The 27,475-nt window shown below is 35.9% G+C and overlaps 1 protein-coding gene and 1 long non-coding RNA gene across 6 annotated transcripts in view; one reads left to right on the top strand and one right to left on the bottom strand.

Moving 5' to 3' along the window:
* Nucleotides 1-11,702: 11,702 nt before the first annotated feature.
* Nucleotides 11,703-27,475, bottom strand: part of LOC138710229 (host cell factor 1-like) — a 150,324-nt gene continuing 134,551 nt past the window's right edge. For all 5 annotated transcript variants that reach the window (XR_011335185.1, XM_069840904.1, XM_069840903.1 and 2 more), the window contains 2 exons: nt 18,025-18,267; nt 11,703-14,908 (listed from right to left, as the gene is read on the bottom strand). Coding sequence is in view for 4 of the 5 variants with exons in the window: in XM_069840904.1 (XP_069697005.1) it covers nt 14,601-14,908; nt 18,025-18,267 (551 nt within the window). In the remaining variant the exon portion in view is untranslated. The remainder of the gene's footprint in view (nt 14,909-18,024; nt 18,268-27,475) is intronic.
* LOC138710235 (uncharacterized) overlaps nt 14,847-27,475 on the top strand; it is a 30,415-nt gene continuing 17,786 nt past the window's right edge. Inside the window, exon 1 of the long non-coding RNA XR_011335187.1 lies at nt 14,847-14,920. This is a non-coding gene — a long non-coding RNA (uncharacterized lncRNA). The remainder of the gene's footprint in view (nt 14,921-27,475) is intronic.

Raw genomic sequence — 27,475 nt, 5'->3', positions numbered from 1 at the left:
ATGGTGTGCACATTCCATCAGCAGGCATTTAAAATATTTAAATGGTAATGAATTAAAATTAGTCTTGAACTATATACGTCAACTTCTAATGAGATTACCACGCATTTAAATTGTGATAAATTAAAATTATTGTTGCATTATATAAAACAACTTAAAATAAAAAATGAGATTACCGAATTTACAGGGTGTCCAGCGCACACCTTGAACATCTGCAATATACGCCCCTGATAATTACACCCTTATGCATACTTATAAACAAAACTACATTTAAGCTAAACATTTCTAGTCTAAGGCCCTCTAACACGCTATTTTTAAATAATTTACAAGTCAAACCAAGGGAGTAACTCGTCAGGCTAAATAAATACATGTCACCTTAAAAGATTAAATGTTAAATGTCACCTTAATTTTAATTTGCACTTTATACACAACTTTTTAAGTTTTTCTTGAATCTCCTTAAGGAAGGACAGCCCTCAAAGACCACTGCAGGTAGGTCATTCCAATCATTTATAGTTCTATTTAAAAATGAAAACTTACCTACATCCGTTTTCTGTTTCCTACATTTGATTTTAAAATCATGATCGTTCCTACATAGTATGTTGGCTTTTCTAACCGAGCCGTTATGTCTACTCATGTTTTCTGACCTAGATGTGCTCTTACAATGATATTATTCTAGTTTTCCTACGTCTGTTTTCCAAAGATACCCATTTAAGTTCTGTTATCGTATCGTTTCCATCTTCTCTTTTACCTTTAACAAATTTAGCTGCCTTATATTGGATTCTTTCTAAGGAATTTACCTGATATATTCTATAGGGATCCCAACATGTAGTTCCGTATTCCATTAATGGTCGCACTAACGTTAGATATGCTATTTCCCTTGGGGCTAGCCTTTTTCTCATAATAAAGTGAAGTGCCCTCCATGCTTTACCCGTAACATTATCAACATGCTCTCCCCAAGAAAGTTTGGAGTTTAGATACATTCCTAGGTATTTACAACATTTTTCTTGCGGAATTACAACACCACTGAATTCGCAATTAAGACTAGTTTCCTCTCGGGTTTTACATTATGTTATAGATTTACTTTTAGAACCATTTATTTTCATCCTATGCATTAACGCCCAGTTATAAATTTTATTCAAGTCTGTTTGAATAGCATCCACATCTGAATTATTTCTAACCTTTCTATAGATAATACAGTCGTCTGCAAATAGCCTCACATTTGATGTAATATTCTGGCATAAGTCATTTAGATATAAAGAGTAATGCACCCAGAACGCTGCCCTGTGGCACCCCTGAACTTACATTTCCAATTTCCGATATTTCATGACCTAATTTAACTCTCTGGGTTTTACCTTTTAAGAATTCTTGGATCCATAGCACCACTCTTTTATCTATTCCTAGCCTACTTAACTTATCTATTAATATGTCATGTGGCACCAAATCAAATGCTTTCGAAAAATCAATCACAACTGCATCTATTCTTCCGCTTCTATCTACCTCTTCAGCTAGATCCTGAACCAGCGACATAATTTGACTATCACATGAGAAGCCTTCCCTAAAACCGTGCTGGCGGTTGTAAAACCCGTCTTTCGCATTTAGAACACGACGAATATAATCCGATATCAAATGCTCCATGACTTTACATACGACAGATGTAAGGCTAATCGGTCTGTAGTTTCCGACATCTAATTTATTTCCACCTTTATGTATAGGTACCACTACAGCTGATTTCCAGTCACATGGAATAGCTGCATTGTTTATTGAAACATGAAATATACGCATTAAGTATGGAATTATGGCCTTGGAACATAATTTAAGAATCTCTGTAGCAATACAATCTGGTCCTCGAGACTTCCGATTTTTTAATTTCGGTATTCTCTCTCTAACCCCTTTGGAAGTTATTTTGAAAGTCGAATTTGGTTCACAGGTTCAAATTCACGCTCTGTGACACAACCACTCCTATCAGCGGGATTATTATGATTATGATTATTATGATGATGATGATGATGATTATTATTATTATTATTATTATTATTATTATTATTATTATTATTATTATTATTATTATTACCGGTATTATTATTGAAAACCGAAATGAAATAGGAATTTAATAAGTCGGCCTTTTCTTTGTCATCAGTTATACTTTCTCTGTTTTGATTTCGTAAGAGCACTACTCCTTCATTTTTTCCTTTTCTCCTGCGTACATAATTATAAAACTGTCTCCAATTGTTACTTTCATCTTCTTTTAAAATGGTTTTTAGAAAATTTTTCTGAGCTATCCTTTTTTCACACTCAAGTTTCTCAATTAATTCGACATATTTATCCCAATGCTCATGGCTTCGCTTACGTTTACTAAATGTGTGCCTTGTCTTTTTCTTTGAGTAGCGAATATAATTAGTGTAATATTCTGGGTGCAGGTTTTTCTTAATTATTTTAGAAGGTACACATTTTACTAATGCATCGAAAATTATACTCTTAAATTTATGCCACACATTTTCCATATTTCCTTCAGTCCTCAGAAAGTCATCATGCTTTCGTCGTAGAAACGTTTGTAATTCATGGACATTGGTTTTGTTGAAGTTCCAGACAGACACTAGAGTTGACCTCGGATTTACTGTGTTTTCCCAGAAGACTTCTAATAAGACGCTATTGTAATCACTTCTTTTATGAAGACTTTCAGAGTTGAAAAAGAGAGAGACAGGTCTTAGTAGGTAAACATCTAAGGGGGCATTGTCACGCATCGGGCCATTTACTACCTGCGTGAAATCTTTATGCCAGATCAATTCATTAACAAGGGTCTGTGCATCTGAATTTGTACCTGAAATCCCGTTCCAGTTAATTTTCGTTTATGTTGCATACTTCACGGTTATATCGATTTTTTTTCTCTCATGAAGATTGTACTTTTCACATAGGGAACTTCTGATTGCAGAATTTTGAACGCTGAGTGGAATGAAGCACCGAAGTTCAAGTGCACAAGTTTAGAAAATAATGCTACCTCAGAGAATTCTCTCTTTGGAAGTGAACCTGATATGCTGAATTCCGATAAATTGTACAGATTAGAGAATAACTTGACGTCCAAGTCCCTGAAGTACGCAGACAAAAGTTCGTTTAAGTGTGACATTTCTGGAAAATTGTTGGAGACTTTCATCAGTCTCGAAATGGATATCTGTACACACGACAGTGAAAAAGAATTGGAATGCAATATATGTAGGAAATTTTTCTCGAAGTCGGTGAGTCTAATTCTCCATTTACGTACGCACACAGGAAGGAAGCAATTGAAATGCGATATCTGTGGGAAGTATTTCCTTAATTCGGGACACCTGAGACTTCACGTACAAAAGCATACGGGTGAGAAAACATTCAAATGTGATAACTATGGGAGATATTTCGTAGATGCTGAACATCTCACTGATCATTTACGTGCGCATACGGGTGAGAAGCCATTCAAATGCAGTATGTGTGAAAGATGTTTTTCAGATTCTGGAAATTTGAGGGCTCACATTCGTACACACACACGCCGGTGAGAAGCCATTCAAGTGTGACACTTTCTCACAATACGGTTCTCTTACAGACATACGGGCGAGAAGCCACTCAAATGTGTAACGTGTGGTAATAGTAATATGCGTTACAAGAGCGGTATGTTGAAGTTTTCATGTTCGAGGAAAAGTTTGAAAAAGCGAAACGTGGTTGAGATTTTTTAATTTCCGAGAATTGAAAGAAAACATACCGCTCGTGTATCGTACATTATTTTGTGCGAAGATCGTTTATTACATACCTGAAAGAGAAATTTCTAATTAGTTGCAATGAAATCTCCATCTTGGTTTCTGTTCAATGACGGCAAATTTGCAAAACAAAAATATCTATCTTTAACATTGTTGCTTTAAATTGTTCTCTGTTTACTATACCCCCCCCCCCCAGTCTATAAATGCGAACTTAAAACAAACGGTAAGGTTATGTAATGATTTATTTTTCATTTTAATATTTTAAAAATATTATTTATATAAAATTATTGCAGTAATAACATCGGCGTCTGGAATCTTGTTTATTTTTTCACGGCTTCCTTAATGTTACTTGCATCACGAATGCAGTAACTTTAATGGATTTGTAGAGTTACTTAATTTTTTCAAATAATTAAAAACAATAATTAACAGTGCAATTTAGGTGAAATTGCAGTGGTAAGTTTCCAATTTATAATTATTACTATATTGAACGTCTCTAAAAATAATATGTTAAAAGCCTAAAGCAGTAAAATCAATATGTCACTTAAGCTGTAAGAAGAGGGAAATTGTTATGTGTGTTAGGTTGGGAATACTGAATGTGGACTTTCACACTTTCCGCGGATTGGTTTTGTGCGGAAACCAAGCAAATACGCATGATCTCGCACAAATGTTTTTCCAGTCCCGGAACTCTCAGAGATCATGTACGCAGGCGCTTAGGGGAGAAACCATTCAAATGCACTATCTGTGGGAAAGACTTCTGAAAATCGGGAACTCTCAGGAGGCATGTACGTAAGCACGAGACAGAAGCCTTTATAATACAATAAACTCTGAACTGGAACTCTTACATACACATCCACGAACTGTGGACTTCATGTCGCAAACTTGGTATGAAAATAAGAAGTTTATGTATGCACGCACATCCAGAGAAGCATACAGTTGCAATACCTGCGGGAGATCTTGCCCATATGAAATATGTACTATGCACACAAGCCTACGATTACATGTCATTAAGGAACTAAAATTCGATGACAGCGAAATGTTTTATAAGTGCCCATCGTCTAAATGCTTTAGCATCCAGTGCACAAACACGAGAGAGCCATCGGCGTAGCTCAGTCAGCTAAGGCTCCTCTTCCCTAGTCTCCATAGCCACCTCACCAAACCTCGTGTGATTTTTTCTTATGGAATTACGTTAAAAATTTAGTGCATGTGCCCCCTATGACAGATAATAATTTATCAGAGCTGCAACAAAGGATCATGCAGACAGTACTACAGACGATGTGCGACAGGACCTTGACTACAGAATTAACATTCATCATATCAGCATGTTGAGCATTTGTAAATAAGACAGGACACAGATATGGAAAATTTCTCAATTTGTTGCCATACTCCATCCCATTGTGACCATTGTAGCTGCTCTACTGCAAATGTGGAAATGCAGGAGTGACTTCATGAATAAAAGTGATATCTGTATAAGAGGGAGAATGGAATTTCTATGTCGAGAACTACAAACACATGCTGTCATCTCCCCAACAGATATCAAATCTAGATTCCTATTAGCACATAGGTATGTAATTTTTTTTAATAAAATGCCAACATATCTTTAGCAAAAATGAATTCAGTAGTTCATTTCCAGCATAACAAAAATAAAGTAATAGAAATTTTGTCATTGACATAATTTCATTACCAGTACATTAAAAATTAGCAACACATCATAATGGAGTTAAGTTGTTAAATAATAAAAGCAAAATGGATTTGCTGTTAACCAGAAAGAAAATTTCCAATAATTGAAACTAAACAATGACAAAAACTGATTCTTGTAAAGCATTTAGAATAAAAGTAAAAAAAAAGGAAATGCCAATTCGAACGGGTTATATACTGCATGGTGAAAAATATATAAATAATTGATTAAATGGCGATCTTACTCGTGTTAATTGTGTAAGCATGTGCGGCTTACAGCTGTTGCTCTAGTAGGCTCTGAGGATGGTGTGAAGAAGCACCGAAACAGCTGTAAGCCGCACATGCTTACACAATTAACACGAGTAAGATCGCCATTTAATCAGTTATTTATATTCAAGTGTTAAAAATAGTGTACGAAAGATTCAACATGGAAAAATATATCTTGTGGTTCAAAAGCAGTAATTTTTCCTATAGGCTCTGGTATAGCGGTTATGGAAACAGAATAGTATCGATGTTTTGACAAACTACGAACTATTAATGTGAAATACTATTAAATGTAAGCAGTTAACATATAATTTGTTCACAGAAATTAAAAAAGTAAAGAATTAATTATTACTCTTTACAAAAATCTTAGTTCACTAAACTGGTCAGCAGGTTCATTTTTTAATCAAAATACTTCATTTGAGTTCAGGGTCACAACGAACTTGGAAAATGTCGTTCGTGAATCATATGGAAGCTAAAGCATCAATAATTGCCAGTCAAGTAGTGCAGAAGTGCGAGCTCTGTATTGCGATAGGATTTAGTTGCAAATAATTTTACACACTCACTTGCTACCAAATCCTTACTCTACAGCAGGAAACAAACTGACTATTTAAATTTTACTGCTAATGAGGATATTACAACGAAATTTGAATAGGTGCACGTTCTTGTGTGAGAAATGACAAGGAATGGGTGTGCCTAATTGCTGCACCACGGAATAGCAGTCCACGAGCGACAGGTTCGGTAGTGAGTGAAATCCACTGAATTTTTACATTAGCATTCACTCATCCGTCAATTTTCCTTTAGCCCCAAAATTCTGCAATAACATGAGATCCTCCACGCTAATATAGGAAAGAAGACAACTGTGTAAAGTTCTAAGTAGTGTTATTGGCACATATGCTGATAATTTTCAACATCAAATTTACAGGAATGAAACTACACAGCCCCCTTGAAATTTAATCATAAAAGTAGGTACCAGTACTCATTTCCTGATTACGAATCTGGAAACTGATAGTGGAAGACTGGAAGTGCAAAACATTAAATGTTTGGGAAACACGAAAAAAAAAAAAACACATAAAAATTGATACAACAAATAATTCGTATGTAATTAAAATGGAAATTCCTATAGTTTCACACCACTTTTAATACCCAACGTGAACAATGTCTCAAAGTCACTAATTTGGGATGCGTTCTCATATAAAAGTAAATATTTTGGTAAAGGTGTATGCGCCATTCTGCATTTTCCAAGAAAACCCTGAATGTGCTCTATGTTACCATATCTTACAGGATAACATCACTGACACAAAGAGATATAAAATCCCCTGTATATTACATAAAGAAATTTAATCATGTGATAAATAGGTCCTTCATCTAGGGTGATTTTCGTCTTCATATTCAGGAATAGCCCTCAAATTCACTGTTAGACAATTAATAGAGAAGAGATAGGAATACAATAAAGTTACTTTCATTGCATTTTTAGACATAAGGTAAGCTTTTGACTCAATTGACAGGAATAAAATATGGGAAGCTTTAGAGAAACTCAAAATTAATAGAAATATGATTGCATATATTCACATTGCAGAAATTGTGTAAGAGTAGAAAATAAAAAATGGAAGTTGTTTGAAATATGAAAACGAGTTAGACAAGGAAGTGCACTCTTTCCATTATTGTTTAATGTTGCATTACATGAAATTCAAAAAATTGTGAAAAATAAAGATAGTAGGAAATTAAAAATTTTGACATTTGCAGATGATATATCAATATGGAAAGAAAATAAACTGAAATTACAAAAAAAAAAAAAAAAACTGGAAGAATGGCAGAAAGAATTAGAAAAATATGGCTTACGCCTAAATCTCGACTAGTGTTTAGTGATGAACTGATGAGGATTGGAAGATGACAGCCAGATAGTGGTTATACATTAACATCGAAAATCACATTTTAAAACAAGCTGATGAAGTGTATTATTTAGGAAGCGGGGTTTCATACAAAAGAAAAATTCAACAAGAAATCACTAATAGGATTTGACTGAGTGCTAATTTTATAACACAGTTATCACTTTAATATTAAATAAAAATCCTTATGTAAATAGTATGCGACCTTTGATGTCTGAACTTAATTTTTCTTGTCAACATCTAAGTCTCCCTTATCCAGTTGAACATCGTAAATCTGTGACAAGGAAATTAAGAGAGGAATTAAGAAATAGAGAATTCGAATCATGGAAAGTAATACCAGGAAGAGGCAGAGGTGTAGAATATTGTACAGCCAAGTACCTAAAGCCAATGCCTGAAAATTTAATAAGTCTGGATTATCTGAATGAGTAACCTGCCTTAAAATGAATGCCAATTTAGGAATTAGAGGAGTACCTGGTCTCTCTTTGGACAGATCCCGGTGCAGACATGGATGCCCGGAGACTGAAACTCTTGCCCACGTCCAAGGTCAGTGTAACAGAGGTTTACTCCTCTGAAATGCCAGACACCATCATGTTCGATCCTTAATTGCAGCTTCTTTAAAAAAAAGTCTTGAATAGTAGAAGAGGAAGTTTTTTGCCATGCTACTAATGGTTCCTCTTGACATATTGACATCATGGCGTATTCCCAGACTACCAAGAAAGGTTATATAATTGATCTTACCATAAGGATTGAAATGGGGAGTAGTCAGCCGGAGGATGTCAATCAAGAAAAGATCAACATTTATCTGCCAACAGTTGATTACTTCAAAGTAAAATACCAGCTTGAAAACATTGAAGTGATTGGTCTTCTTATTGGAGCTCGTGGTGTGATTCCCAAATTCTTTGAAAACTTCAGAAAGACGTTTAACTACCACAGACACTTACTACTGACATCATAACTTCAGTTTTGAAATGCTCTTGCCAAACTTTGAGTCATGATATTCACTCTGTTTAATTTATTTTTCTCCGCTTTATAATTCATATAAGTTACATTTATTTTAATTTTCTGTCAACAAAATTTATGTAAACATTTAATATTGTGAAATTCATGTAGGAGAGTAGACTGAGTCCTTCTGGACTACCTCCAATGGGAGGCAGTTAACAATTAAGGCTGGTCCACAATAAACAATGTGCTGGCCTATCACAGTACAACAGCGTCCCTCAGCGGCACATGAGGGAAAGGTCGGTGGATCTAAATAACATCTATTTAGTCCTCCCGGCTAGGTCCTAAGGATCCGTTGACCAACGACAGGTGAGGTCCCCCTTGTATAATGGGGGTTTACATCGGGTGATGTAACTGCCACATTGTAAAAACTGGTGCCCGTTAAGAAAACAGTTACATGAAAGCCACAACATACATGAGTAGTCATCTCTACAGAATAGGTATCTCAGCTTCAGCCATATGTGTCCTGTGTAACGATCCAGCAGAAATGAATGAAGACCACTTGAAGATCTGTGAAGCATTAAGATCACAAGAAACTACAGTTCAAAAGTATTGGAAAGCACGACTGCTAATGGCTTCATTGCCAAATGCAAGGCACTAGACAACAACAACAACAATAAACCGGGAACAAAAAAGAGAACGAGAACGGAAATATTGTTAAAATAAATGTATTTGAATGTGAGCATTCACAATTAACTATTGTGAATACTCACATTTAAATACATTTATTTTAACTTTATTTCTGTTCTCGTTCTCGTTGTCGTTTTTGTTCCGGTTTATTGTGAACCAGCCTTTAAAACAAATGTTTCCTTTCTCGATGTTAACATTCTTTTGTTAATTGTTGACATTGTTAGCTTTTGTTTGGTAATGATCAAGAATAAAGAAATGTTGAATACAGAACATATTTGTCTTGTAATGAAGAACATCACATATTTTGTAGAACTGGGAGGTGTCAAAAGAAATCAAAATTATGATGTGTAAATATTATTAGGCCTACATGCCTATAGTTACGTACTCAGACCTGAACCATGACTAAGGAGGACATAAGTAGAATTCAGGCAGGAGTAATGGCATTTTTAAGAAGCACAGAAAAGAAAACAAGAAGTGACAAAATCAGAAATAAAGTTATTAGACAGACATTAGCAGTTCATAAAATTAAAAGATACTATAGTGAAAATGAGATTAAATTAGTTTGGTCATTTGAAAACAATGACTGAAAGAAGAATACCATGAAGGGCAATGGAAATGAAAGTCAAAGATGTAAGAAAATTAGGAAGACTCCAGACTAGATGGTTAGATCAAGTATGCATAGATTTAAAAGAGAGAGACCAGACTGGGAAGGAATTCAAGGGGAGGAATTGTGGCAAGACAGGACTTTGTGGAGGAGGTTACTTTCTGAGACGATCCACAACTGAGTGGAAACGTCTACTGATGATGATGATGATGATATTCAGCTTATCACATAATTAATATGTGCTTTATAATTCATAATTCATAATGTTCTGCCCAAGGGTAGGTCTTTCACTGCAAACCCAGCATTCCCCAGTTTTCCTATTTTCTGCCCTCCTCTTTGTCTCCTCATATGATCCATATATCTTAATATCGTTTATCATCTGATATTTTCTTCTGCCCCGAACTCTTCTCCCGTTCATCATTCCTTCCAGTGCATCCTTCAGAAGACAGTTTCTTCTCAAACAGTGACCCAGCCAATTCCTTTTCCTCTTTCTGATCAGTTTCAGCATCATTCTTTCTTCACCCACTCTTTCCAACACAGCTTCGTTTCTTATTCTGTCTGTCCATTTCACACGTGACGTATGTTAGTCCTCAGTTTGTCAAAAGATATATTTCCATAGAATTTCTTGAAAACTGTAGAAAAATATTTATAAGTTGCTGAGAAGCTGACATGTGTTCTTTAAAAGCCTTATATGACTTATAGCCTCTGAGGTTCTGGCTGATATGTACATCTATTATGAGGCAGTATATCTCATTTGACGATATGTCAGAGGAAGAACAATTGTTTATATGCATCTGAAGTCTGACCAGTGTAATATCAGCGATGTATGCAATGGAGGGGGAAAGGAATTGACCACCTTACCCCATTATCTCCTGTTGCTTCAGAAGTGGTGCCTTCTTGGTATCACTTGTGAAGTTCAGACCTGTCTTCGGACAGTTGACTAAACAACAATAGGACTTATATCAGGGGTGAAATATTCGTTACTTAACTTTCTTCTGCCACAGCGACTTTCTTCTCCAGGAAAACTATCGAAATGTGCTTTAATCAAATTCATGTCCTCATCACTGATCTTGAGAACGTTCATTCTGTTCTCTATAGTCTTTGTAAGTTTTCTCTCCTTTGTTAAGTTTTCTTTGTAGTGTTCATAGCCATCAGGATGAAAGCCCAAAATATCTCTAAAGGTCTTACTATAGACTTAACAACGCACTGTCCTCCCAATTTTTTTTATTTTAGTAGGTTATTTTACGACGCTTATCAACATCTTAGGTTATTTAGCGTCTGAATGAGATGAAGGTGATAGTGATAATGCCGGTGAAATGAGTCTGGGGTCCAACACCGAAAGTTACCCAGCATTTGCTCATATTGGGTTGAGGGAAAACCCCAGAAAAAACCTGAACCGGGAATCGAACCCAGGCCACCTGGTTTCGTGGCCACAAGGACTAACCGTTACTCCACAGATGTGGACCACTGCCGTCCTGAACCATCAGGTACATTGTAATGTGTAATACATGCTGGCTTGTCTTCTGCTGTGCTATAGCTGGTCATATGTACAATGGCATCTTCTGGCAACAGAAGTTAGCAGCTCATTAATTATGTACCCTGTTGTTCTTCAGGTGATAATAATAATAATAATAATAATAATAATAATAATAATAATAACAATAATAATAATAACAATAATAGTAATTATTATTATTATTATTATTATTATTATTATTATTATTATTATTATTATTATTATAATTGTTGTTGTTTAGTCAACTGTCCAAAGACAGGTTTGAACCTCATATCATAAGTAACACCAATAAGGCATCACTCATGAGGCAACTAGGCCAGGAGATAATAGGGTAGAGTGGCCAGTTCCTTTCCCCCTCCAATGTATACATCACCAATTCACTACATATTCCGCTAATCAGACTTCAGGTGCATCCAGACAACTGTTCTTCCTCTGACACATATCGTCAAGTGAGATGTACTGCCTGATAATAGATATACATATCAGTCAGAACCTCAATCAGAATATTATTATTATAACAGTTCTTTCATTATAAAATAAAATCATCATAATATTGTATTTTATTTTATTATACTGTACTACAGAGTATAATACCAATGATTCCAACTTTACCATTGGTTTCTTCTGTTGAATATGCCTTTCTGTGGATTCTTAGCTCGAAATTTTTAAGTCACAAATCATTCATTTCCTCATTGAATGCGGTAAATGCACTAAACACTGAAGAAACAAGTGGAAAACTGTACACAATGTGTTTAATGCTCTACTAATGTGGGAGCACGAGCAGGAAACATGATACATTCTCTCCAACCATGCTAAGGCACGCTTGGCACTCACAGCATTCTCCATGTTGCTACATCTAGCAGATGCCTTTTGAGTTACAAGGAAACTTTTCTGGTACTTCCAACCTTTCTCAAGTTATTCGCTTTGGCACATTCATTGGTTTCCATGGAAAATCTAAAATTAGGTAATTATGGCACTTACAGAATTTCGCACTTCCAGTCTTCAATTGTCTGTGGACAAGTATCACAAGTAGCAGAATTTAAAATTATTCCTTCAGTTTTATTCAATTGAATAATGTATTACACAAAATTGCTTTCCAAAAATTGTAACTAAAGGAAGATATGATCCTGACCAGTTTTGTTACGTTCCTTTCTCAGAAAATATTCAGTCCAAGTAATGACCTCTTATGCTAATAACTACAAAGGATATCGCTCACACAATTCACTGTGTTACAGCTACAATTATAAATCAGGAGTACAGTGCATTCGTTATTACAAGTAGATTCCACTGCCTTACCAGAATGAAAACAACTTCGAAATATTTGCAATGAATATCAAGTTTCAAACTTAAGATTAAAAATAGGAGAGCTTGATGAAACTGATAGGAAATAAGAATTCTGCTACTTAATGTATTGGTAGGCCTATTTAATAAAAAAAATGTATATGATTGTGCATATGCAGTTTTAGTGCATTATATTCCTTGCTTGAATGATCAATTATACAAATTTTCAAATTCTCATGTTTAATCATACATCCTGGCCTATTCAAAATTAAGTGTGAAAAATTATTTACCTTTTCTTAAAATTTGTAAAATGAAAATATCAAATCAATTCAAGTTCTAATGATAAAGCATCATGCACTGCATTTCTTGTAACTTAACATCTCACCTAATTCAAACATCAGTATCAGTATACTATTCAGCATTAAGTATTTTCATGTGACTGAGCAGTAAATATCACCGAAATGTTTTCATTAATTTCCCTACATTAGAACTTTTAGGAACTGCAAATTATACTACTGCAAATTAGTGATAAGTGAATGAAATACAAAACTCAATTCAGGTTCGCTGTGTTCGAAACATCAGTGTTGTCTGGACTTTGAGACTCAGTTTGGGTCAGAGATGCAATTCAAATTCTAATGATGAAGCATCATGCACTGCAGTGGCGGCTCGCGTTAAGGGGCACATGGGCACGTGCCCTCCCATTCGTTTTATTTTCCCACAAAAAAAATAAAGTAATTTTTGCTTAAAATTATCTGCTCAAAACTTAATGATTTAAGAGCTTCCATTCAGGTATAAACATACTGTGAAATGTGAATGCCTTCAGCTACCGGTACGTCGAGCGAGTGAAATCGTGGAAACATGTCTCGGGCTCCGTAGTTGTAGTGTCCATCCTTTGCACATGCGCACAACTGCTCAGAGTTTCAAGTGCAAGAGAGCAGTGTGAGGTGATGAATGCGGGGATCGAGAAGATGAGAGTGGAAGCATCGGCCAGGGCTCGGTGATTCGCGTGGTCATCCTGTGCACATGCGAAAATGGTTTTAAAACGTAGAACGCGGATGAGGAAGGCATTACGTATAGAAGTATGACGGTAACACTGTCATGGCCCGAAGAACCAACTGAGTAGCTAAATCTAGATTTTTTTTTAGATTAGTTACTATAATTGATGTATTTCATATAAGAGATGCTTTACTATGTTTTCTGATTAATTTAGCTATTAAAATTAAATCGTTAACAATGTTAATATAGAAGTTTAACTATATTCAAAATTATGATAGGTTGTTTTTTTTTATTAAGAGTGTTGGCAACATTGACAACCATACGAAATACATGTTATCAGTTCCTGTGTTTGTATTTGTAGTGGCAATAATAAAATTCTGAGTGTTATTAAAAATTCTCTTCTTTTCTATTTTAAGTGTGAAGTTAGTTGTATTAGTGTTTGTTGAGTGCTTGTGTATTTGATCATTTCAATATGAATAAAGTTAGTGAACTAATTGGAAGGCAATTAGATTTCGACAACGAGTTCGCACCAAGAAAGACTGACAGCATTAGCAATGCTTTCAATTAAGAGTAAAATGGTGCGTTTGATTCCTAACTTCAACCAGCGAGTTATCGAAGTATTTGTTCGAACTAAGGATCGAAGAATGGACTTCATCTATAAATAGAAAGGTTAGTGTATATATTCTTTATATTTACAGTTTGCTATTGAAATTTTCAGCAATTATTCAGTATGGCAAGCCTATGTTCGTATAGTGAGGAACCTATGGGTTCAATTAATCCAATATTAGTGTTTTAAGTTGTGCCCCGCCGAATAATTTGGTCACCAGCCGCCACTGATGCACTGCATTTTTTGTAACTTAACTTCTCACCTATTTCAAACATCAGTACCAGTATACTATTCAACATTAAGCATTTGCATATGGCTGACCAATAAATATCACTGATGTTTTCATTAATTTCCCAACATTAAAACTTTTATTTATGAACTGCAAATTATACCAAATTTGTATTATATGAATGAACTACAAAACTCAGTTCAGGCTCAATGGGTCCGAGACATCAGTGCTGTCTGGACTCTCAGGCTCAGTCTGGGTCTGGGATGCAGGTGGGTGCTGAAGGCCTGCTGTGTCCAGCAGTGTCTGGCTAGCTGGCTTTGCCACAATGGTGACAGTCTTGGGTGGTCCACCTTGCTGACCGGGCACCATGATAGTAATAGGTTTACCCTTATTACCCCCACATAATGCTCCAGGTGGTACAACTATAATTTTTACACCCCCAGGTCCAGTGATATGACTTGCTGCAGATAATGAAACTGCATTTACAGTGGATGTTGTGGCACCTGCAATTAAAGGTAATGGTGATTACTAAATTACATATTTTATGGATCACCCACAATGATAAATCTTATAAGTCACACTTGCACCAATCAGCTAGCATGCATAAATACAATTTATTTGACTGTGTTCAGATTGGCTGCAATCAATTCATTCAACCTACCAACCGTATTTATTAAAGAAAATATTTCAGAGATTAAAGCTGAGAAATATGTTCAATATTGGTAAAGTAATCAATGCAAAATATTAATAATTTAGTTCATGAAAATACAATTAACAAAACGAAGCCACTGTTTTGTCTTGTGTCAGCATGTTCAGTAATACATCAATTTAATGGAATTTACAAATTTTTTAAACATGCAGCTGCAGAAAGAAATGAAAGTATATATTTTCGTATAAATGAAAGCATATTTCACTTCATGTGTACATTTGGTAGGGAAATTATTCCAACATTTACAAAAGTATGCAAAAATTTATATGGCAGCCTGTTCCAATTATTATTAAACAAATACTTTGGGTACACAGTACTACATGGAAGTGAAAAAGATAAAAAGTCAAACTTATAGTGTCACAATCCAATTAAAATGTTCATGATCACTCTCATATGCAATCTACATGCATATGTCTGTTAACAGTGTAACCAACTGTTGTTGAAATGGTTACAAAGTCATTTTAATTTGTGCTCCTGTAAATATATTATGACATGTTTGTCTAAATGAAGGAATGGGCCATAGAACATACTAAAGGAGGAAAGTTCGGGCCAGCACTGTGGATCAGGTCCCAGCATAGCTCAGTTGGTTAAAAGCACTCAGCATGCCAAGCTGAGGGGTTCTGAGTTCGATCCCTGGTGCCAGAACGAATTTGTCTCCAATAATAGTATATATGTGATGATTACTAAGTCATTTAATACACAATATTCAATTACAGTCGAATTCCTCATATCTGGCAACTGTGGGACAAAGCCAGTGCCGGATAACTGATTTTACCGGATAATTGGAAAATATGTTTATAGGTTATGTAAAGACACGTTGTACTGCACAAACATTTTTTTTCCATGTTGAAATGTAGTCATTTTCATATAGATAATTAAAAATAAAGTTTTGAAATACATACTCGTACAATGTCTATTTTTAGTACTGAATACGGTTATGTACATTCATCAGTTCATAATTATTATAATACAGTAATACATAATAGCATAAAAAATACTAAAAGTTTTCGTAACCTTATGACAGCTTTAAATAGCAGCCATGTGAATCAATTGACATGAAGAGTAGTGTAGCCAACATCGCAACTATAAAGATTATGAAGTAGCGCTTGATGATTTGAGCAAGAACATTTCGAGTTTTGTGGAATCATTGTGCAACAGCAGCGCTTAGCAGTAATAGCCACGATACTATCACTCGAATGAAATTTTTACGTGCTGTAGGAAGAGAGAATTTCACACTTTCGTATTTAGGTTCATCCAACATCCCTTCGAAGTGTTAAATTGAAAGATATTGTCTCTGTGCATTGTTTGCAAGGTCCAAGTGACAGGTTACCGATGCTACCCTCTACTCCAGGGACATAATGTTTTTTTTTTGTCTATGTTTTCACGCGTGAACAGTGTAAAGAGTAAACACAATATGCAGCATGTGCGATCTACAAAAACCACTTGCATCTTTGTCAGACACTTCTCTTTTGCATGAATAACTTTTTTTTTTTCTTGGCCTAGCCAAAAGTGCCGTTGTAGTATTGTTGGTTATTTGGGTGCTGGATACGAGAGATTTTACTGTATAAGATTTCTATTCTGACATAGCCATGTGATCACCGGAATTCCAAATAATGCTAACTCCTTGGAGATGGCGTGATTTAGAATTCATATGAATTTTCATGGGCATATTTTACATGGTATTTAGCAGGAGTTAAACTGTTTTTATAGGTCAGTGTGATGTCCCATCAGTTTCTAGCCAAAGATGTGCACAACTCAATTCCCATTATTTTAGAGTTAGCATATTTTAGAATTCAGGTCCTCAATTATGAAGACATTCTTAAAAGAAAATTCTCCTTTTCATCAAAAACAGAACAGTTAACATCATTTAAATATGTCCCAATAACCCCGTGTGATGTGGAAAGAAGTTTCCAGATACAAAAGCATCTTCAGGGATAACAGATGGAGTTTCTCAATCTTACTGAAAACCTCAGCCACGCTTTGGTTGTGAACTTCAACTCTTCACTCAAACTCTAAGGAATAATATAAATTTCATATGTATTACCACTCATACTGTTACAGCGAGCGTAATTCCTCTTTATTTATCAGTGCATATTTATTGACATATTTTGAAGTTTTGAAGGGCATATTTGCATGCATATTTCATACTAGTAGTTTCTTAGGGCATGAACTTCTGGGCCTAGTTGTTATAAATTTATTTATTTTACTGCAGTTATAATTAAATCTTACTGCATTTATTTAGGTTGGATTTTTGTTTCATTTATTGGCTTTTTCCCTTGTGCCTACGTGAAATGTTAATTTGAGTGAAAGTCTGGAACTTGTTGAGCACTCTTTCCAGTACAGAACTGAAACTTTACCAGAAATGATTGCAACATTGGTCTAACATTTTGAGAGGGTGCCCTGATTTTTAAGAGATACTCCACTTCCTTGCTGTTATGAGTCACACTACTGTACATTTAACTTCACGATTAGAGAAATTAACGCAAAAGGAAGAAGGTGGAGCAAATATACTGCACGTAATGTGCTCAGTAAGTGATCCAGCTACACGCTGTCATTTCGAAGTTTGGAAAAAATGTATCATGCCCCCTCTAAATTTTCCTGTTGTCCAGAGTTATTGGTTTGGTTAAGGCTTTGATGATGCCACTTTTTTTTTCATGAAATTTGTAAGTTTTAGTTTGTTCCTGTCTAATTCTGTTTTTTAACATTTAAATAGTGTGTGAGAGTTTTCGTATGACAAGCTTTATAAAGTGTACTAGTTGTTACGTGAAATTTCTGAAGCTAAAATTTTGTTTTATGTTCTTGCTAGATGTTAGCACTTTGCTTTCTTGACTTTGTTTTAAGCTATTTTATTATTACATATGTTTTTCTAGATCATCTGGAATATGAATGTTCTCAATATCAGACACTTACCCAATGCAGACTGTGCCATGCTCACAGCCTGAACTGTCCTTAGACCAGACGCTGTGGTAACCACTATTATCTGTGATCCACCTGCAGGTCCAGGCATGCCTGCATTCATGCCGGCTGCTTCCAACACGCCACCTGTCATTCCTGGAATTGATTTTTTAATCACTATGGTTTTCTTTCCCCCCACACCTAGTGGTTTGCTCACTGTAACCATATTTGTTGCCATAGTCTTTGCAGTCGCTCCACCTGAAAATGAACAGAACTATCCATTAGAAGACAAATCATACATTCACAAAAATAAGGTAATGATTCTATCTCCTACACAAAAAAAAAAATTGTTTTATTATAATGTAACTAACATAACTCTTACACTTTTACTGTAAATATGAAACATGTTTTATTTAACGACGCTCGTAACTGCAGAGGTTATATCAGCATCGCCGGATGTGCCAGAATTTTGTCCCGCAGGAGTTCTTTTACATGCCAGTAAATCTACTGACATGAGCCTGTCGCATTTAAGCACATTTAAATGCCATCGACCTGGCCCGGGATCGAACCCGCAATCTTGGGCATAGAAGGCCAGCGTTACACCAACTCGCCAACCAGGTCGACCTTTTACTGTATGAACTATATATATAGACATTACATTTTCCTCAACTAATAAACAAACTTTATCCATATTCAATATTTAACAGAAAATTTATCTTAGTAACATGTACATGAGACTCATGGATTAAAAGAAATCCTTTACATGTTCCTCATGGATGACTTCGTAAAATTGATGGTACTGTTATGAGAAAATTTTAAATTGAGAACAATTCATCCTATTCTTTCATTGAAGAGTGCTCCTGATCTCACAGATTTTTCCAATGGGTTATCATTGATTGCTCAATTTAAAAACTCGATAAAATAAGTCATCAAAAGACTTAGATAGCTAATTCACGCCCTCATATTAACATATTATTTCCTTGTACGGATAAGTTTGTACATACGAGGCGCATCCAGAAAGTAAGTTTCCCTATTTTTTTTTTAAATAGAACACACATTTTCAGGAAAACATTTATTGACAACAGGTACAGTAATGTTTCAGCTATTTTTCAACATAGCCACCATCAGACTTGAGACACTTGTCGTATCGTGGGATCAACTTTTGTATCCCTCTGTCGTAGAACTCTGCCGCCTGTGAATGGAACCAGCATGTGACAGACGTCTTCAGCTCTTCGTCGTTGCCAAAATGCTCACCGGAGGACAGGAATTTCTTGAGGTGCAAGAAAACATGAAAATCGCTGGGAGCAAGATCAGGACTGTAGGGTGGGTGATCAAACAACTCCCAGCCAAATTCCGTCAAAATAGCTGCTGTGAGCCGAGCCGTATGTAGACGAGCATTGTCATAGAGGAGCACAACACCTGCAGTAAGCATTCCACGCCTCTTGTTTTGAATGGCACGTCGCAATTTTCGCAGTGTTTCACAGTAACGGTCAGCGTTCACTGTTTCACCTCTTGGAAGGAAGTCAATGAGCAGAATGCCCTTCCTGTCCCAGAACACCGTGCACATCACTTTCCGTACCGACAGCGTCTGTTTGAATTTCGTCCTGACCAGAGATGCATTATGCCGCCAATGCATTGACTGCTGCTTGGTTTCCGGGGTGAAGTGCGAAATCCAAGTCTCATCGCCCGTGACGATCCTGTCGAGGAACTCGTCGCCGTCATCGTGATACCGTTGCAGAAATGTCAGTGCTGCTCCTAAACGTTGCATTTTGTGTTCGGGAGTCAGGTTTTTTCGGCAACCACCTGGCACACACTTTTTTGAACAGCAGGTGCTTAGTGACAATCTCATGCAACAAGGATCGCGATATCTGCGGAAAATGGCTGCTCAGCTCCGTAATCGTAAAGTGACGGTTCTCCATGATGCACTGCCGCACCAGCTCAACACAATCATCATTGATGAGGGACGGTCGCCCACTGCGCTCTTCATCATGGACACTATGACGACCTTCGGAAAACTGCCTACACCAGTGACGCACCATCTGCTTACTCATGATGTTCGGCCCATAGACCTGACAGAGCTGCCGATGAATTTCAAATGGCGCAATACTTTGTCCATTACAGAACTTTATCACCGACCGAACCTCGCAGGCGGCAGGAGAAGGAATAAGAGCTTCCATTTCGGACCACTGCTGCCATGCTACTGGCACCAGGCGGGACCTGTCCGGCTGGCATATGATTGATACGTCATAGATCTGTTAAGCATGCGCAATTGACACGGCTAATTACGTTAACTTTCAAGGGGAAAAATCGGGAAACTTACTTTCTGGATGCGCCTCGTACAACATTATTATCGTCGTATAAAACTTAGGATTTAATTGCTGCTACTAAATTCACATGGAAATATGGTCAGTCAAAGAATGATATTAGGAGCCCATGCCATCATAACATAATAAAATATATGAAAAAATATGAATTTTAGAAATATATATATACATATATATATATATATATATATATATATACACGAGGGTCACTCCAGAAGTAATGCACAATATTTATTAAAAAAATTACATTTTTATCCTACAGCTTTGCTATTTTCACAGGAACAAAATATCACTTTTCCATCGCATGTGCCAGATCAGGAATGTAATGAGGATGTTCCAGTGTTGTCCATCCAAGTTTTCTGATGTGGTCTGTGGTCTTATGACTGACGTGGCTGTGCATTGTCGTACAATAGCAGAATCTCCTGCTTCTTCTGATGTCAAAGACGACTCAGTCCAGTTTGGTTTGAAGTTTCTTGAGAGTTGTCACATAAGCATCAGAATTAATGTTGGTTCTGTGTGGCATAATGTCCACAAGCAAGAGTCCTTCTGAATCGAAAAATACAGTAGCCATAACTTTTCCTGCCTCAGGCGCAGTTTTGAATTTCCTTTTCTTTGATGAATTTGCATGATGCCACTCCATTGTCTCCCTATTTGTCTCCGGTTCAAAATGGTTCATCTCCTGTTACAATTCTTGCAAGAAAGTCATCTCCACCATTCTCACACTGATCTAAAAGTTCGCTGCACATGTTTTTCGAGTTTCTTTGTGGGCTTCTGTCAACATCCACAAACCTTTTTTAACCCCAACTGTTTCAATATTCTGCACACACTTGCTTTTCCTATTCCAACTTGGAGTAACAATTTTTTCACTGTTACGCGTTTGTCAGCCACAACCATATTGTTAATGTGCTGCACATTGCCAGGACTTCGTGCAGTGCAGAGTCTGCTGCTGCAAGGAATATCCCGTATACTGGCATGCACTCTTTCACCAGATAATCTGCTTGCCCACCGACTATCCTATTGTGATCAACAGCTGCATTTCCATACACCTTTTTCAACCTCTTGTGAATATTTGCCACTGTCTCGTTCTCACAGCACAGGAACTCGATAACAGCACATTGCTTCTGATGAATGTCAAGTACAGCAGCCTTCTTGAAGGAGTGCTATCTTGGCGCCACTCACGGGAACAACTTAAATAAATCTGAATACAAGTGGGAAGGATGTATCTATGACCTCCATAAATAAAGGTGCAGGATAAAAAATAGATTTTAAAAAGTGCATTACTTTTGGAGTGATCCATGTATAAACATAGTATTTAAAAAATACAGCAGAGCCTTAACTCTCAACTACAGAATTCGGTACAAAACAATGTAAATTTTATAAACATATTTTCGTAAAATAAAGTATAGCCCTACCATTCAACTGTAGTATAAGATACCAAAAAATGTAAATTTTATTATCATAAAATACTTTATACTCATTGAGCTCAACTGCTGCGTATGTCCATGAGAAGCAGGACAAAACTTTTAATTGAAAAAAATAAATAATTTCAACAAAATTTGATTTTTATAAGTTAAAAACTTAAGAGAATATTGGTAGCACAAAATTATAGAGATTAAAGAAAGCATCTGTGTGTCGTTTGTATGTGAAACTTGGTAATCTGTATACACAGTCCTAGAAATTACATCTGAATATTTCTAATTAGACACAAATTAATAGGAAGTATCTGTTCAGAGATAAGCTGAATTAATCATGCAATTAACAGTTTGGTAATATGGTACAGTATCACCATGTGCCTTTAGCAAACTATGTCTGTCTCTTTACTTTTCATCATTTTAATTGAGAGGTCGAAAAATCGAACAAGTAAAGTCCTTTAAACTGCAGTGAGTAATTAAATCTGTGCGATTATAATTGCTATTTTGCCCACAGAAGGGAATTTTAATTTGTTCTTGCACAATTCGTGAATATGAATCGAAGTAGAGGAAGTAAAAATTGAGAGAAAGCAGAGGAGGAAAGAAATTGAGAAGTATGAGCGCGAAAACAGGCACAGTCATACTCAAAACACATCCACAATTTCCAAGAATGCTTTATATGTACCAAGGACTCTGAAGCTTTATAAAATGTCACCCTCTAACATAATGAAAACAAACGGTTTTATACATTATGAGGTAAGATAATATTTCACTTTTTTTGTCAACATTTTTTGTAATTGGCAGTATTTGCTTCGAAGTTTTGTTGTTTTTATACATTTATCCCATAATTATTATTTATAGACAATGGAACTGATGTTTGAAACATTTGCTAAAGATGACCAACAACTGGGTATGATCAGCATCAGCACTCGTTTTTATTCTATTTTATTCCAAAGATTTTTTGAACAAATTCTTTTCGAAATTTACAGAAGTGTTACCCACAAATATTTGACAATATTAATCGTTTGAGGAAGGAAGCTGTTTTGTTGTATAATAATGAAGCATTCGAAATGTGGCCGTAGACTAAATTCTTTGGGACCTCCAAAAAATAAAGACATTTTCGAAGAAGCATAGAAATTGTGCTTACTTATGACTATACCATCTATTAGTATTTCTGTCAAAAGAAATTTCTCGTACAAAAGGTTCAAGACTTACTTCAGAAATCAACATCTCAAGCAAGGATATCATTATCAGTCAACATTTTCTTGCAGAAGGAATTACTGTGGACTCTTAAAAGAAGCGACCCTTCTATGAGGAGAGCACAATAAATGAGTTTCCTGCCCTAAAAGACTTAATCTACAGAAAACAGAGTGATTAATATTAATAATTATTTCTTTGTATACATGAAATGAGTGAAAGTCAGGATAGCAGAAGAAATGTCTGAAGGAAGTAAAATAGGGAGAGGAGTACGAGAAGTATGCTCTTTATCACCTACTCTGTACAACATGTACTTGGAGGATTTAGTGGCGAACTGTTTTCAGAACATGGGAGGGATGATAGTGAGAGGAAGAAGAATAAAGTGTATAAGATTTGCTGATGATCTGGCAGCAGAGGAGATGATACTAAGGGATATGCTGCTCTAGCTAAATGACAGTTGTGAGCAGTATGAGATGAAGATAAATGCAAACAAGACGAAGACCATGGTTATAGGAAGAAAAATAAAGAAGGTAAAGGTGCGGATACTAAATGAGGCAGTAGAGCAAGTGGACAGCTTCAATTACTTGGGGTGTACTATAAGCAGTAACATGAGCTGCTGCCAGGAAGTGAAAAGGAGGATAGCAATGGCAAATGGCAAAGGAAACTTTTAATAGAAAAAGGAACATCATCTGCAGACCCCTGGATAAGGAAGTAAGGAATAAATCTACACAGAACAGTAAGTAATAAGTGCTAATGAAGTGCCTTGTGTGGAATGTGGCATTGTATGGAGTAGAAACATGAACAATGCAACGAAGTGAAGAGAAGCAAATAGAAACATGTGAAATATGGATATGCAGAAGGATGGAACGTGTGAAATGGACAGGCAGAATAAGAAATGAAGCTGTGTTAGAAAGAATGGGTGGAGAGAGAATGATGCTAAAACTGATCAGGAACAGAAACACAAATTGGCTGAGTCACTACCTACTGAAGAATGCACTGGAAGGAATGGTGAATGGGAGAAGAGTCTGAGACAGAAGATATCAGTAATTGATTAACTAGCGGACTTATTCGTTGTTTCGGTGCTTATCACACCATCCTCAGAGCCTACTAGATCTCGGCGTCATCTCGAACTTCTCTGCCTGTTATGTGGGTGCGTTTGATTGTTGAAAGGTGCTGAATAGTGGAGTCAAATAGTGTGTGTGTGTACTGAAATTGATCTGTGTGTTGAGAATTTGATCGGGATGTGTTTTTGTGTGTTTGTATATTTCGTATTGTTCTAGTGTGTTGAGTTTTTGGTTCTTCGGTTGTATGTGTAGGATTTCCATGTCTGCATTTATGTTATTGTATGTATGGTTAGCATTGGTTATGTGATCGGCGTATGTAGATGTATTGTGTCCTCTGGTTATTGCTTTAATGTGTTCTTTATAGCGTGTTTGGAATGATCTGCCTGTCTGTCCAATGTAGAACTTGTCGCAACTATTACATGTGAGTTTGTATACACCTGTGTGGTCGTATTTATTTGTTTGTGTTTTTTGTGTGTTGAGATGTCTTTGTAGTGTGTTTTCTGTTCTGTATGCTATGTTGTATTTCTGCTTTCTGAATGAAGATGCGATTTTAAGTGTGCTTTTGTATTCTTATGTTAGTGTGCTGTATTTCTTGTGCTCTTGTGTATGTGTTGTGTTTTGCGTGTTTTTGTGTTTGTTAAGTTTTTGTTTTGTCTTTCTTATGATGTTTGGATTGTAACCGTTTTCTTGTGCTATGTATTTGATTGTGTTCACTTCTTCATTGTAGTGTTGTTGGCTCATGGGTATGTTGAGTAATCTGTGTACCATTGTCCTGAAAGCAGCATGTTTGTGTTGTATGGGTGGTGCGATGTGTTGTGTATGTGTGTGGTGGTGGTGGTTGGTTTTCTGTATATTTTGAAGGTGTGTTTGTTGTCAATTTTTGTTATGGTGATGTCTAGGAAATTTATGGAGTTGTTGTTTTCAAGTTCTAGTGTGTGTTGAAGTTTTGGGTGTAATTTGTTTATGTATTGGTGTAGTTTGTGTATTTGTCTTTTGTTTCCTTTTTATAGTATAAGTATGTCGTCTACGTATCTGTGCCAGTATATTATGTTGTCTGCATATTTGTTGTGTTAATTGTTGAGTATGTATGTTTGTTCTATGTTGTGTAAAATATCTCTGCTAGTATGCTGGATATGGGTGATCCCATTGGTAATCCTTCTGTTTGGGTGTAGTATTTGTTATGTGTGAAATAGTTTTGCTTTGTTATGATGTCTGTGATTTCGATGATTTCTTCGATGCATTCTTGTGGTGTGTTGTTGTCTATGAGCATTTGTTTTAGTATCTGTAATGTGTCTTGTATTGGTATGTTAGTGTATAAGTTGGTGATATCGAAAGATGCTAGTGTTGCACTGTGTGATATGTGTTCTCGTTTTGTTTTGTTGACTATGTCTATAGTGTTCTTTATTGTTGTCTGTTTTCTGAATCTTATGTTGTTTCTGATGATGATCAGATATACGGGTCATATGTGGAGACAAAGAGTAAGGCAAAAAGAGGGAAGATTGGAGAATGTTGGGTTTCCAGTGAATTGGCAGAACACTATGTATATATGTGTCCATGGACCGGGCTCAGGTTGAAATTCATTTATGTTTGTCAGGTTTGGGCTGGGCTCAGGCCTTAAAGAAACGCAAATATATATATATATATATATATATATATATATATATATATATTTTCCTCGAATTTCGTGCTAATTAAAAATATACGAAGATTTTAATGCATGCACGATTTGATGTTCACCCGACACTCATCCAGAACAATAGACTACTGGTATCGTAAGTACTTGTTTAGTTCGACTTCGAATTTTGTAATGACACTTGTCTCGTTTCTACTCTGTCATAGACACAGAGCATATATTATTATTTGTTTTACCGTGAGGACTGGGAGATTACTCTTTCTCATGCTCCTGGTAGGAGTTATAATCTGTTCCTGGCCTCTGATTGATCTGCTGGCCTGCTGACAGTAGCAAAATATATAAGTAGGTCACTTTGTTTCTACGCTCACTGTTTTTATTCTGTAATTCTCCAAGCAAATCTAAGAATTTCGGCCCATGCAGACCTCTTGTATATATATTTATACATGAATTTGAACAATTTTTATACATCACTTCAGCTGTTTTCTGTACATTGATTGATATATATTCAACACAGGTGACATATTCTCGCCTGCCAGATCCTCCAATTTGACATTTTCGATTTCCTTGTGGAAATAACTATAAAACAGAGTATATCTTACTACAGGACATTGAGAGACTTAAAGCAGCCATGCATGAAGATAATGCCAGGATTCCTATTGATATACTGTGCTGTACTATGTGCAGTGTATGACTTAGATGCTGGGAATGCCTGAAAAGAAATGGTGGCCACTTAGTTAATTTCCGAAAATAAAAATTGCATTTCATGCAATTGAAGATAGCTTATTATGTACATCAGTCATTTTCAACTGGTGTGCCATAGCATAGTAGTGTGCCGCGAGAAAATGAATGAAGTAAAGGTTGTCGTAGCAAAATTTGAAAAATAAAAGTGAAAGGAGTGGGAAAAAAAAGTTAGTCCACAAGAGTCAACATTCAGCGAATGTGGCACAAGTCAACATTCAGTCAACATGTTCCCCCCTAAAACTCTCAAAATTCTTTCCCCTGGTTGGGAACCATTGGTTTAGCTTATGTGAGTATGCTACAGGATTTTTAATTACACCTTTAGTGTGCCACGTGTTGAAAGAAGTTGAAGAACATTGATGTAAATATATATTCTTAAACATGAAACAGAACTTTCATAATCATCACTTTATCTGCTGCATTTCATACACATTAAAAAATGGGATATCAAACGTACAATAAAAAATGGTTTCACAGAAAATTTCTTGCTTCCATCATGGATTCATTTCCAACTATTTTAAGTCAGTGAAAACGGTATAATTAGCAAGGCTGTTTTCTGATTATTACCAGTAAGTACAGTAGGTAAAATGGGAAGCAAACAGGCGTGTGCTGTGCTATTAGAGAATAGTGGGCCTAAAATATTCGCGGCAGTATGTTGAGAACGTCTTTTCTTCCTTTTTTTTTTTTTTTTTTTTTTTTTTTTTTTTTTTTTTTTTTTTCGAAAACCAGATAAAGATTAGAATTCCTACTTTATACAAAATGATAACAAATCACATATTGCAGACTTTTCAATGGAAGATTTTCTGAGTATGTTTGAGGCAAAATAATTAATAATTCGACTTTTGTGGCCTTCAACATTCCCTGGATTTTATTCCTCTTATTTTACTTGTGAGGATACCTAAGGAAATTGTTTACCATATGCTTCGTGATCAAAAAAAAAAAAAAATCAAGAATTTTTCTTTGTGTATTAACACGAAAGTCACAAAATTTCTTCAGGTACTTAGATACTAATTGCTGGAGGAATACCAACAGTGATGGTCAGTTACAAAACAATTTGTTCATTTTATTGCGTTTTATAATAAAATATTTACTTTTAGAAAC

Source organism: Periplaneta americana, chromosome 12 (genome assembly GCF_040183065.1).
Source record: "Periplaneta americana isolate PAMFEO1 chromosome 12, P.americana_PAMFEO1_priV1, whole genome shotgun sequence".
Classification (NCBI taxonomy): Eukaryota; Metazoa; Arthropoda; class Insecta; order Blattodea; family Blattidae; genus Periplaneta; species Periplaneta americana.
Note: the sequence above shows the minus strand (reverse complement) of the source record. Positions and strands in the feature narration are given on the sequence as shown.